This window comes from Caretta caretta, chromosome 1, assembly GCF_965140235.1.
Source record: "Caretta caretta isolate rCarCar2 chromosome 1, rCarCar1.hap1, whole genome shotgun sequence".
In the NCBI taxonomy this organism is placed as follows: domain Eukaryota; kingdom Metazoa; phylum Chordata; order Testudines; family Cheloniidae; genus Caretta; species Caretta caretta.
In genome coordinates this window covers 23,880,729-23,895,370 of record NC_134206.1, presented here as the reverse complement: position 1 = coordinate 23,895,370, position 14,642 = coordinate 23,880,729, and the positions used below count along the sequence as shown (strand labels likewise).

General features: G+C 41.2%; 1 protein-coding gene across 1 annotated transcript in view; it reads right to left on the bottom strand.

Annotated features, from left to right (window-relative positions):
- Positions 1–8,230: 8,230 nt before the first annotated feature.
- TMEM135 (transmembrane protein 135) overlaps positions 8,231–14,642 on the bottom strand; it is a 396,209-nt gene continuing 389,797 nt past the window's right edge. The window contains exons 14-15 of the mRNA XM_048841768.2: positions 12,410–12,477; positions 8,231–10,520 (exon numbers count right to left, since the gene is read on the bottom strand). Of these exons, the coding sequence (XP_048697725.2) occupies positions 10,388–10,520; positions 12,410–12,477 (201 nt within the window). The 3' untranslated portion in view covers positions 8,231–10,387. The remainder of the gene's footprint in view (positions 10,521–12,409; positions 12,478–14,642) is intronic.

Here is a 14,642-nt window from a genome sequence, read left to right as displayed (position 1 = left end):
CCTTTAGTTGCTGGGCAGAGGTATAGGGTGAGAGAAACTTGCTGATGTTGTTTTAGCTTAGATCCAGAAGCACTGCCAGTAGCAAAAATCCCCAATGGCTGGAGATGGGACACTCGATCGGGAGGCTCTGAGTTACTATGGAGAATTCTTTCCCAGGTATCTGCCTGGCAAGTCTTGCCCACATGCTCAGCGTCTAACTCACCACCATATTTTGGGAAGGATTTTCTCTGTCAGGTTGGCAGAAACCCTGGGGGTTTTTCACCTTCTTTGGCAGTCTGGGGCATGGGTCACTTACAGGTTTAAACTAGTTAACTGGTAGATTCTCCGTAACTTGAAGTCTTTAAACCATGAATTGAGGGTGTCACTAACTCAGCCAGAGGCTAGGGGTCTATTCCAGGAGTTGGTGGGTGAGATTCTGTGGCCTGCAATGTGCAGGAGGTCAGACTAGATGACCATGATGGTCCCTTCTGACCTTAAAGTCTATCAGTCTATGATTTCCTATACTTATATGGAGACTTCAGCATCTCAGCAGCCAATGCAGTGAGATAGCAGACATGGCAGACTTCTTCAGTCCCACCCAAAAGAAAAAAAACAATTGCATAGTTATATATGGTAAGGGCTACAGCCTCTAGCTACTTTGAAAGGAAGCCCAGCTGGGAATGCATTAGAGTAGCAAGAGTCTAGGCTTGATATGACTGTAGAACTGCCTAGATAAGGCTTTGAGGGCAATCATCATTCAGCCACCATCTCAGCACAGGGCTACCTGCTGAGAGAACAATCCACAGTGAGCCCCTGTCTCTGCACTTCTCTCCCCAGTGGCGGCTGTACAGCCTGAATAATAAACATGGTCAAGCTGCTGGCAAGCACATCCCCACCTCCATAAGTCTCACCTCAGCCTCGCTTGATTGAGTTGCAACCAAACTCTCTTCCAAATAAATGTACCAGTAGAATAGCCCAGTAGCTAAGAGCCCCTTCAGAGTGGCTTGACATTAGAGTAGAGGCACTAAGAATATTTAGTGGCTGGTGTGGAGGGAGAAGCAGCCTGCAGCAATGAGCTACAAAATGGCCACTTTGGGGCTGCAGCGGATTGTCTCTCACATTTAATAAGAGCCAGAAAAGCACGATGAGGAATATTTCTAGAAGAAGGTGCCCCCAAACTGGAAAGGGCAGTGGTGGCTTCATAGTGGAAGTAGCTCCTAGGAAAAGGGTTAAACTCCCCTGATGGGCCAGGGACCTGGGTGAAATTTATCTCAGGAGCATCAGTGGCAGAGCCTGGTGGAGCAGAACTATCGATGACCATCTTCTTTTGATCTTATGATTCTAATAACAATCTTGAGACATTGTGAACACCTGCCATTTCCTGTGTTTAACAATACCACAGCTGCCTCAGAACCCAGACTCTCCCCCAGTAGCCCAAGATACACACTGAGCAGGAGAGGGGATCAGCAAGGGTAAAGGCATTTGACACACATGCCCTCTGGGGATTCAGAAGGTGAGGCGATGCAGATGCACTGGGGAGTGCTCACCTGCTGAGCTCCTTGGTTCAGTGTTCCAGGTGGGTGGGCCACCTCAGAGAGAGGTGAGGGCACTTTGTCAGAAGTTTTGGCAGGAATCAAGACTCCTTCTGTCTTTTACCCTGTGTATGGAACGTACAAGAAGTAGCAGGAGGATAAGGCACTGCTGGACTTTCTGTGTTCCTTGCCTCTGCTCAGGCTGCAGCTTTAGAAATGTGTATAAATACTTCACAATCCATATCCTTCCATACCATTAGGACTCCTTTCCATCCTGTTTCTCAGCTCCTCCATATGAAAGTATGTTCCCTTTGCATCTATAGGAAGCCATGACAGTGTGCTATTAAGAAAGTCTCAGGTACAGACAGCACTGCTCCATTACTGGGATATTACTGAGTCATAGAGGAAAAACAAAACTGCCCAATGCTGTCCTTTTATTTGTACAAATCTTATGTCTAGTAAGATGCTGATCTTCCATACAGTACACACAGGCAGGGCCCTTTGTACCCTCTGGCTCTGTGGAGTTCATCCCTTGCTGCAGAATTGTGCGTGAGAATCTCAGCTTTCTTTTTTCAAAATGTGTTTCGAGCCCTAATGGTTGCGGAGAAAACCTTGAGAACGTCAACAGAGCATAAAGCCATGGAGTAACGTCTTGAGTCTCCAAACAGGCTGAAACGATAGCTGAACTATGTGAACTACCCCATGCATCTGAATGGATCGTTAACTCTGAAACCTAAAAATGACAATTGGTGCCATATTGAAAAATGAAATTGCAAGGCTATTGTAAAATAAATTGAATAGTGAAATAAATAGCACTAGAATTACGAGACTGATTGTATTAATTATTATTAGTGTTACTATTGTAGCACCGAGCAACCCCCAGTCACTTTCATATTTTACTGAGCAAAAACCTCCATTAAAAAAATTATCTGGTGCTACTGCAGAATTTCCATCAGAGTGCTGGAGAATCTACGGCAGGGATTGGCAATCTTTGGCACGTGGCCCATCAGGGAAATCCGCTGGCGGGCCAGGATGGTTTGTTTACCTGCAGCGTCCGCAGGTTCGGCTAATCACAGCTCCCACTGGCTGCGGTTCACCATTCCAGGCCAATGGGAGCTGCGGGAAGTGGCGGCCAGCACATCCCTCAGCCCATGCCGCTTCCCGCAGCCCCCATTGCCAATCCCTGATCTAGGGGTATTACTGCAAAGTTGGCTGGGCTTTGCACAGGAGTGTTATTACTACACAAATATAACAGTCAGCCTAGAGTTATCCTGTCCTACTGAGCAAAGGGTGCCATGCAAACAATTATATTAATGAATTAGGATGTCATTTTCTGTCACGGGTTCAGACAAATAAACCTTGTGCTGTGCCCAGAAATGTCCAGTGTTTACAGGGATATTGTTTTTGTGTCCAAGGAGATGATTCTCTTTAACGTATAAGAATCTCACACTAAACAGAAAGACGGAAATTCGTTGTTAATTCACACTAACCTGAGAACTCTAGAGAGCATAACACATCCCTCAAATGTGCAAAATCTGGGCAGTGGACTAGGATGCAGCACATACACAAGTGATTTTGTTTGGCTTAAAAAGGAGCAGAGATGAACAGCGCTTTCATGGTTGAATACCAAATACAAGACAGTTTGATATATTTCTTCTCCATCACTGAGTTTTGTAGTGGTTGAATAGCTACATTTCATAAACTCTTATTTGTAAGAAAGTTCAGCTATATTTTCCTCATCTATGTTTTATTGTTCACATTTATCATATCCACCTATGCTAGGAAAAAGTATAGAAAATATTTGCCACATAAAAATCCTGGCTCTGATCTGACCGCTTGGAAGCGGACTAAGGGGAGGAAATCTCAGCAAAGTTCTTCGTGTGGAGTTTTCTACTTAGTTATCCCATCAGGGGCAGGTTTGGTCTCATACTGCAAAACAGGCAGCAGGGCAGTCCCAAAACCCCTGAGATCTGCATTGGCTCCAGATTGGCGAGTGGCCAGAGCCATCTGTGTGGATGCTCTATGTACTCACGGTAGCTAAGCCCATAGCAGCTCCTTTCCCCACCTACCTCCACTCCCGGGCAGTGGGGGTTCAGTGTGGGTGTTGTCATGGGAAGGAGAAATTTGTCCCTTTTGAGATCCTTGGATGAAATGTGCTTGATAAATACAAAGTATCATTCATATCTGTCTTGGACCCAAGTGGGGTGGATCTTCTGTACCCTTCAGGCAAACTTGATAATTCGCCCATGTGGAAGTATAACATTGTATAAGTATAACGTTGTATAAGGGGACATGCTGGATACATTGTATATGAGAGGGCATGCCAAAACATGTTACAAAGTTTCTGAGGGAGCACACGTAGGGACAGTTAGCTTTTGAATGGAGAAGCAATTAAGATAGAGCCAGCACATCTAAGAAGCAGGCATCAGAATGGAAGGTGTGAAGGGCAATTAGTTAAGTTAACTGGAAGCTGTTAAAGGAGATTGTTAAGGGTGGCAGGTAATTGAAGATACGTGACTGGTCTTAGGGATCTCGAAGGGTGGTGACTAAAATCTTTTTCTTCTTTTGTCTGTAACTTCTCTGTAACTTGTTCTCCAAAAAACTGTATAAATTAAAAGACACAAGCCCCACTCGGGGGGCTCACTTCTAAATGTATTAGCAGAGCAGCTTTGCTAATAAAACAGAGTGGTCTGATAAATTGTGAGTCTGAGTCAAACTTTGACACCCATTAACTACTGCTCTCATGTCCTTAGCAGCACTACCTTTGAGGTCTTCCACTGTGGCAGTTAAGGAGAAAATGGAGGGTACTGCTGCCAGCTTGAGGAGAACTATACCGTGACTAGAAACCAAACCAGTCTTCCTCATTGCATTGCAGAGCACTGGCACCTAACTCTGACTATTCGTTTGTCCTCTATGTTTTAATTAGGAAGCAGAAAACTACCTTGGCCTGCACTATGCAAAACCCTCTCAGACCAAAGTGAACTCTAATTCACATTTATGCTTGTTATAGTTGAAGGATCTGGCAATTAAAATGAGCCTTATATTTGTTTGATATGGTAAAGTATAAAAACCATCATGCTGAGGATATCCATGGTTCCTGGGCTAAACATTTACACTTCAAAGGACGTAACAGAAAGGTGGTCTGGTTGTTGTCTTTGCAAATGTAAAACTTCAGCAATTGCAATTAGTTGATTGAAGTTCCATTTCTTTACAGAAAAAAATACATAAAAAGTAGTTCAAAACCAAAGGATGGCTTAAAATATGTCTAATAGAAAAAGTTCTCTCTCTTTATTAAATAATGAAAACACTTGAAAGGGTTTAACCCTAAAATCAACATCAGATGTAAGATAGTTGATTCTGTGCTTATCCCGAGTATGTGTTAACCTCATATGGCTTGGAGACAATATGAATATTCATGTCTTGCAGAAAAAGAGAGGCAATTTCTAAAATTCAGCCCCCAAAATTGATGATGCTCCACCTATTTCCAAACATCCTCCATCATCTATACTCTACCCTCCAGCTTGTTGAAGGAGTGTGTTCGCTAGAGGACTAAAAATCTAAAAAAGAAAATCCAAACAAAAACCAGGGAACCCATGTGTGCCCCAAATGATACTACTCAATCCTACTGCTTTGTGTGACATCCTGTCCTCATTCTGTCTAAGCTGTTCAGGGCAGTGACCTGTCTGTGAAGTGCACATTGACTTTGTACAAATTAATGTTGTACCAATGCTAAAAGTCACTAATCAGAATGGAAAGATGGACAGAGTGCAAGGAGAAATGGAGCTAAGGCAGATATTCCAATCTAACATACACAAGTGTTGGGCAAGGGACAGTCATGAGGTGAAACCTGAGGGTAATTGAGTAAAACTGCAATTTATGAGGCACAGGATCTTCTTGTCAGTTTCTGCCTGCTCAATTTATACCAATATGGAGACAATCTTGTCTAGAAAGATTCACTGTTGGTGAACTCAGACGATGCATGATGGTTCCCAAGGAGACCATTTTGAACTTTTCATTGACCAGTCACTACTCAGGCCCCTGAGATCCAGCATAAGCCTGAGCATGTCTATATTTTTGAATGTCCTGAAGTGTCAGGGATAAAACCCCTTCCCTTCTTTCTCCCTTGTACAAAACTTTGCTGAAAGCGATTGGATTTCCTGCAGCAGCTCTTCCAAAACAGTCCAAGAGCATTCAAGGTTTTCTGAAAACCTTAATTTCTATTTCCGCAGACAATTCTTAGCGCCCATGTATCCAAGATTACTAGAAACTATTGTTGGGTCAGGGGGGTTGGTACCATGCTTCTAGTCTGCTTATGAGAGGCAGATTGTGGCAGGTTACTGAGAGTGGCAGGTTGGCTATCTGCTTTGGAGCCCTTTGGATTCTGTTGGTTATGGAAATGAATCCTAGAGTATTTTGACTGCTGCTGTTGGGGCTAAGCACAGCCACGCAGGGATACAGAACTTCTGTTACGCCAGTTGACGTGAAAGCCTGCTTTTTAAGTAGAAGTAAGCTCTTGCTACTTGTGCTTAGCAAGAAACTGGGCTTGGGCAGCCACAGTCAGCAACATGAAGGATTTCATTTGCGAACTCGCAGAGACATCGGATGCTCCTGGTTGTGGGACACAGTACACCATAATTTCAGCCAGTCTTCACTCTGATCACTGCTGTCTTAGCAGTCCAAACTTCTGTGCATGGAAGACAAAGTCAGCAGCCTCGTTGGGGAGAGTGAATTCTTGTTCAGTTTCCTCCCACACCAAGCCCAATACACACTCTTCTGCCTCCCCTGTTGCTGAGACATCCTGCCTTCTCTCCTCCAACCCTCTCCCTGCCCAAGGGACCCCAATCCCTCACTTTCTAACATCCTCTCCTCACTCTCTTCCCCCTCTCGCTTTTCTTCTCAACCTCTCACTCTCCTCAGGTTCTTCTCCCACCCGTTAACCAAAACTTGACACTCCCCATCCCGTTCAACCTACCATCCAATCTCTCTTCTTTTAATCTCCAAACTCACTGAACATTCCATCTACAATGGCTCTCTGGAGTTCCTTTCCTCCAGAGGCGATGCATGGGGGTGTGTGGGAGGGACATACGGGGTCATGTGCCCTCTCCAGATTTCTTGGGACACCTCTTGCTGGGATGCCCAACAGCAAGGAGACAGTGATTACCCCTGGTGATGGCACTCACTGAGTGTCCATGCAATGTGGGCAGGAAGCAGCAGGGCAACTGGCTGAGTCCCCCCATCCCCTACTACATGGAGCTATTTCTCCTTCCCTGCTACTGGAGTCCCAGTGACTCCCACTACCTGTTTTGCAGACCACTCACTGAGACGAGTCAGGGGGTGGAGGCAGAGGAAATGCGTGGGAAGGTCACATGCCCCCCTCTATCCAGTTACATGTTGCCTCTGCTTTCCTCCAATTCCATTCCTGACCCTCTCCAATCTGGCTTCTTCTGCCCTCTAATCTCCACTAAAACTACTCACACTGAAGTCTCAATTGGCCTCTTCCTGGCCAAATCTCAGGGCCTGTACTACAGCCTTATCCTCCTGGACCTATCGATGGCTTTTGACATTTATCAACTTCTCCCTACTTTTTGGAATTTTGGCTCCCATTGCTTTTCATGGTTCTATCCTCATAGCAGTGGCTTTCCTTCCTCTCTGATTGCTCTTACCTTGTCTTGTTTCGTGGGTCAACCACCTCCCCTTTCCTCTCTCTGTGGGCATCCCTCAAGGCTCAGTCCTCAGTCACACTCTCCTCTTCTTCTGTTGCTAATCTTTGCTCCATCAGGGTTTCCAGCCTTTATCATCCACCAGACAGTTTCTCCCTTAAACAATCTGTGCTTTCTGCCATGCTGCCCCTTATGAATGGGAAAGGCTCCCTGATAAAATTCAAACAGCCCCTGCCTTATCCTCCTCCAAATCTCTCCATAAGACTCACCTGTGCCATGCTGCCATGGGTAGATAGGTGGCAGGCTTACTCCCTACCTACAAAATTTCTACAATACATGTAACTAACAAAGCTGTGTCAGTTCTATCCTTGTTTTCCTCTGCAGTGGCAATGTAACTGTCATCATAGGATTCCTCTCTCCTCTGGATCCAAGTACTGACCATCACTCACCCTGATCCTCAGCCTGCCCTGAAACAAGTGGGATTCTGTGAAATCTTTGCAATGCAATGTTGTACAGTTAAGCAAGCAAAAATTAGGAAATACAAAGGTAATGAATGGCTGCAACCTTAACTCTGCCACTTTGCATGTATTATGATACATTCTTTAAAGTCAAGGTCATATTGCCTTAGATATTGAAATGTATATGTGCTGAATTAACATTGTGTTTTCAATCTTGTCTTTTGCACTGCCTGACTTGAGCACTTAACTGTTCAGCTTTAACATTACATTAACAGCTTTTTTGCATTTAGTATATGGAGCATCACTGAGTATATTCATATGCCACTTTTATACAAAATATTTGTAAATAAAAAATATTAAAGTCCTGTGTTTTGGTTTATATTGCAAAGTTATGCAGGTTAAATCTACAACTTAGTCACATGAAGAATTCATTCACTACCACTGGATTTACTTCAGTGGTTTTACTAAGAAAAGTGAACAGAAAATTACAATTTTGTAAAGAAGCAGATATATTACTCTGAGGGAGGAAAACATTAGGACTAAGAGTGCTTTCCCCCTCCACCCATCCCACAAGTATTTGACTCCAATAAAAATAATAATGTAAGGTTTAGAATGTTTTATTTTTACATTACATGACAGCCATTAAAACAAGGATTATGAATGTAGGAAACAAGAAGACATGGACCAAACTGGTATCTAGATATTGAGACACAGTCCTCGGCTGTTTTAACTCAAATATAAAGACCTATCACCATTTTCATTCCAACAAGGAAAAGAAAAGCTAAGCTATCTGTAAAAGATTTTGAAAAATCTGAGACTGGCACACTCACTCTACTAAGTCCTGATAGTCTAGTACATCAGTTCTAAAATGTTACCCAAAACATACAGCATTCAGACTTCAGAAGGTCATGTGTTTTAGAAATGCTAATGGAAAAACAGTCCTTCCAACATTCCTCCTACAATCCTGACAGAGCCCAGCTGATTTTTTTTTATTTTTGAGCAATGTTAGTTTACCATTACAAGCAAATAAGATATTGCACACAAACCTAGCTTGCAAAACCCACTCAACTTGGGCCATGTATGTTGTTTTCACAAGGAATTATAAGTAGCTGATGATCATCATTATTATGGTAAAGGATGAACAGGTAGGTTTTGTGCATGGGCTGGTACATTTTCATGACAATTTTGTTAAGTCTGATGTAAATGTTAACATATATGGCATTGTGAAATTAAACAAATGGGAGCTGAAATGTGTTAAGATTGGGACAGAATTACTGTTATGACATAGGTTCTATTAAGTAATTATTTTACTGTGTGTGGCAAAAGCTTCCAGCAAATAAACCAGATTAAAAAAAATTAAAAAAAATAAATGCATACATCCTTACTTCCCATTCACAGGCATTTGTTGCATTTCCATTGTCTGATCTTTTTAGTTGAATGCAAGTAAAGCTCATATTTTCCCTGAAAAGCTAGGAGACTCTGATCATAATTCAGCCATGGCTGCCCTGAACAGCCTATAAACAACAGAAGTAGGAAAGGAATTAGCATGTCAAGATTTCACTTTAGAACACAAAGGTGAAGTGTCATCTGTAAAAATATGCAGAGAAAGAAAGAAGTGGATTTTGAGCAGATATTTATTTATATTAAGTACCGTATTAAACTTCATGGAATTGTCTATGGTCACGACTGTCTGCTATATCAAGGGGAAAGCATTCTTCATCGATTAACGGAACAACTGAATATGAAGAAACACGAATGAATGTGTCAGATAAAACTGTTTTCTATGATGGTTGAACTTTAGGAGTTTGTTCCCTTTTGAAGACCATTGGAATGCAATATAGTATTGATGCTTAAATCAAGTAGATTTAATCTAAACTGATACTCGTCAAGTCTTTTTTGTAAAACTCATTTAATTTTAGTGTGTGTGTTTGTATTTTAAGCAATCTACTGTTTGGACTACCCTCTCGAAAGCTCAGCCATTGCATTCCTCACTCTCATTGTCTTGTCGTTTTCCATGTGGCAAATATTAACTTCCACACACTGCTGTTTCTTAAGAAGCACAAGTCACTGACACCTGTTTTTTTACATTTCCTTTGTTCATGGTCTACATCAATGGAATGACAGCTCTGGAGTATGGTTTATGGGCTAACCAGCACTCTTTTGGTGGAAGGGTTGCTGTTTTTGTAGCCATAGCTGGGTAGAAATAGCCTAGTCTTGAATTAAAAGTGGCTATTGGTTATTTTTAAAATTTTCAGTGACAGACTGGTGGATTTTTAAAAACACATATTTGGAATTCAGGGGACATTTCTCACCATACTGTAACAGTTTTAAGATAAGGTAAAACTTTGGACTGAAACCATCCTTTCTCATTTTGGAAATATTAGTTTTACAAAGAAATTTTCTACTGGAATGAGCTACAGAAATGAAAATGTTATTTTAAAGTATATTTATGTCATAGGTGTATTTTAATTCTCTTTTCTATAGATATATTACTCATTGATTTAATTCAGTCAAGAATCTACCATATTGTCAATCAACTACAATGATCCAGAAACAGTTTCTGGCTATGGAAAGGGCTTAATTATTAAGCCACATCTTCCTACAAAGCTTCAGTATTTCTGATTGGTAAAAAGCATTTCTCATTGAAATAATACTGAAGTGGAGCACAAGTCCTCTTCCATCAATTTGACTGTTAAGTTAATTAACTCTTCAGGACAAAATGGTGATCATATTTAATCACAAGATAAAGTATCGTTTTTCAAGACAGCTCAATTGGTAGCTCCGGTGATACAGAAGTATATCTTGGGTCAAGCTTAGGTATGAAATTCTTGAAGTTCTTAGATGCTTCAGTACCAAATACATCTAATACTTGTCTATTCATGACAGCAAACCTGAAATAGAAAAGACTCATGACAAAATGAACACTTTTTCCATTTAATAATAAATAAAATTACTTGAAAGTTATTCTACGTTGTAATGATGAAATATTGCCCATATCTTTAAACCTGCACTTCTTATGCAGGTAAAATACCTGTTAAAGTCAATAAGAGTTTAGTCAAGCAGAAGAAGAATTGTAGGATATGATCTTAAGTTTGCAATCAGATCTTTAAAAAACTTTAACTGCATTTGATTCAATGTTTCAACAAGCTGGGTGCTAAAAGCTTTTACAAACAGCAAGTAGGTTTTAAAAACTGTACTGGATGCTAAGGGCGGACACACGAGAGAGGTAATCCTGACTAGTACGTAAAATGGGGACTCAGTTATCGTCTTATGTTCTTAGAGAATTGCAAGTTTTTCATTTTGGACACCACGGGTGCCTTTTTATGTTTGAACAATACAAATGCTTATGAAGTGAATCACTTCGCATGTGATTTGTATTTTATTTAATACATTTGACTACTTCTACCAGAAAAAAAAATGCCCTTTTCTTGTCCCCAGGATGAGCAAAAGCACAGTTCTGTCTACATGTCTCCTGAGTTTCCCTTAGTGGTTTCACAACAACATTTTCTTATTTTTTAAGATGTTTTCCCTCCCCTGTTACCGTGAAAGACTCACACAAGCAATAGGAGAAAATGACTGCCTACTCAGCAAAAGAGTCAAACTGATTATACACAAAGCAGGAGGTTGGACTAGATGACCTCCTGAGGTACCTTCCAACTCTGATATTCTATGATTCTATGAAAGTGGTATCAAAACACAAAACAAAGTGAAAAACATGCAGCTTTCCCCCTGTAACCTCTTTCAATTACAGTAAGCTTAGGGCAAAATAATTCAGGAAGAAGTGTGATTTTCAAATTGACATATTGGTCTTTTGTGCAATTTTGCACATTATCAAGTTATCCCCATTCAGTTTGGTTCTGTTTGGGGAATTATGAGCTTCCATAATTCTTCCCATTTTGGTCAGTCTGCTTTTAGATTGCTTGTCAAGTGATTCATCTTGTATTGGGTGCTGCGTTCTGCTGCATTGTCAAAAGAATATTTTAGATTTCCAGTGCAAATACAGAATAAAACAGGATTCAGCTGGACACAGAATCTAAAAAAGTTTATGATTATAACTGGTCAAAAATTTTAAAAGAAACATACCTTCCAACAAAAAATATGGTCTTTTTTCAGAAAAGGAGCTTTTCATGAAAAATTGTCAAAATCTTCAAAGTTTTCAACTTTTTGTGAGAATTTTTAATATGTCTGTCAACTTTTGTATTGACATGTTTACCAAAATTGTGTTTGAAATCACTGTAAAACATTTTTATTGCGTGAAAATGTTTGGTAATGATTTTAAACGTGATTTTTGGAAATCTGCACTTTTGGTAAATGACAATGTTTGACAACTTTGAGAATGATTTTGATTTTAAAAAGATAAAATTACAGGGATAATTTCCTGAAAACAGATGATGGATCAATTTCAAACCCTGCAAAACATAATCAGGTCTTAAATTCTGAAACTGCAAAACTATTTTTTGACCAAGATGCTCTCCAAAGGTCCCAGTTAAACTGTCTCATGTTTAACTAGATACTCACTTTAGACTAACATTTTAACATTTCTGTAGAATATGAAACTAGGTTTTCTCACAAACTTTGAATCCAAAAGTTTTTGAAGTGCTTAATAAGTGACAGTCACATTCATATAATTTTGACATATATTCACTACCAATTTTATCTAATACCTCATATAACACAGACTTCTCAAAGTAGTCTTTGACAGCAAGTGAATTAAAGACAATACCTGTCTAGCTAAAATGAAATTTGCTACTAAGCATTTCCAACCACCTCAGTTACTTACCTGCCTTTTGTCAATCGTAAAAGGAATTTCCAATAAGAAGGTCTCAGGGTCTGAACTTCCATCACAGCCTACAATCAGAATATTGATCATAATTTCTCCCAGTAAATAATTAAAACATGATCAGCCATAGATACTAAGAAAATGAAAGTGAGCTACCTGCAATTCTTACTCTCTAATGATATGTAGGCACAAGAGAGCCATACTCTTGGGTATGTGCTAACTGCAAATGACTAGTGAGAGAACCATAGCTAAAGTCTCTGAACATCAGATCATAGCAGGGTAGCATGTCTGTTCCCCTACATGAAGCCCTGGTCACCTGAGATGCCTCAATCCATCAGTTACCTTAGACGTAAAGATAGAAAATATACCATTTTATGGGGATGCTTTGTGGGTGACTAGAGTTGTTTTGGTTAAGCACCAGTGAATAAGAATTGAAAGTAAAAAGAAAAGGAGTACTTGTAGCACCTTAGAGACTAACCAATTTATTTGAGCATGAGCTTTTGTGAGCTACAGCTCACTTCATCAGATGTATACCGTGGAAACTGCAGCAGACTTTATATATACACAGAGAATATGAAACAATACCTCCTCCCACCCCACTGTCCTGCTGGTAATAGCTTATCTAAAGTGATCATCAGGTGGGCCATTTCCAGCACAAATCCAGGTTTTCTCACCCTCCACCCCCCCACACAAATTCACTCTCCTGCTGGTAATAGCCCATCCAAAGTGACAACTCTTTACATAATCAAGTCGGGCTATTTCCTGCATAAATCCAGGTTTTCTCACATCCCCTCCCACCCCCATACACACACAACCTCACTCTCCTGCTGGTAATAGCTCATCTAAACTGACCACTCTCCAAGTTTAAATCCAAGTTAAACCAGAACATCTGGGGGGGGGGGGTAGGAAAAAACAAGAGGAAACAGGCTACCTTGCATAATGACTTAGCCACTCCCAGTCTCTATTTAAGCCTAAATTAATAGTATCCAATTTGCAAATGAATTCCAATTCAGCAGTTTCTCGCTGGAGTCTGGATTTGAAGTTTTTTTGTTTTAAGATAGCGACCTTCATGTCTGTGATTGCGTGACCAGAGAGATTGAAGTGTTCTCCGACTGGTTTATGAATGTTATAATTCTTGACATCTGATTTGTGTCCATTTATTCTTTTACGTAGAGACTGTCCAGTTTGACCAATGTACATGGCAGAGGGGCATTGCTGGCACATGATGGCATATATCACATTGGTGGATGTGCAGGTGAACGAGCCTCTGATAGTGTGGCTGATGTTATTAGGCCCTGTGATGGTGTCCCCTGAATAGATATATGGGCACAATTGGCAACGGGCTTTGTTGCAAGGATAAGTTCCTGGGTTAGTGGTTCTGTTGTGTGGTATGTGGTTGTTGGTGAGTATTTGCTTCAGGTTGCGGGGCTGTCTGTAGGCAAGGACTGGCCTGTCTCCCAAGACTTGTGAGAGTGTTGGGTCATCCTTTAGGATAGGTTGTAGATCCTTAATAATGCGTTGGAGGGGTTTTAGTTGGGGGCTGAAGGTGACCGCTAGTGGCGTTCTGTTATTTTCTTTGTTAGGCCTGTCCTGTAGTAGGTAACTTCTGGGAACTCTTCTGGCTCTATCAATCTGTTTCTTCACTTCTGCAGGTGGGTATTGTAGTTGTAAGAAAGCTTGACAGAGATCTTGTAGGTGTTTGTCTCTGTCTGAGGGGTTGGAGCAAATGCGGTTGTATCGCAGAGCTTGGCTGTAGACGATGGATCGTGTGGTGTGGTCAGGGTGAAAGCTGGAGGCATGCAGGTAGGAATAGCGGTCAGTAGGTTTCCGGTATAGGGTGGTGTTTATGTGGCCATTGTTTATTAGCACTGTAGTGTCCAGGAAGTGGATCTCTTGTGTGGACTGGACCAGGCTGAGGTTGGTGGTGGGATGGAAATTGTTGAAATCATGGTTGAATTCCTCAAGGGCTTCTTTTCCATGGGTCCAGATGATGAAGATGTCATCAATATAGCGCAAGTAGAGTAGGGGCTTTAGGGGACGAGAGCTGAGGAAGTGTTGTTCTAAATCAGCTATAAAAATGTTGGCATACTGTGGGGCCATGCGGGTACCCATAGCAGTGCCGCTGATCTGAAGGTATACATTGTCCCCAAATGTGAAATAGTTATGGGTAAGGACAAAGTCACAAAGTTCAGCCACCAGGTTAGCCGTGACATTATCGGGGATAGTGTTCTTG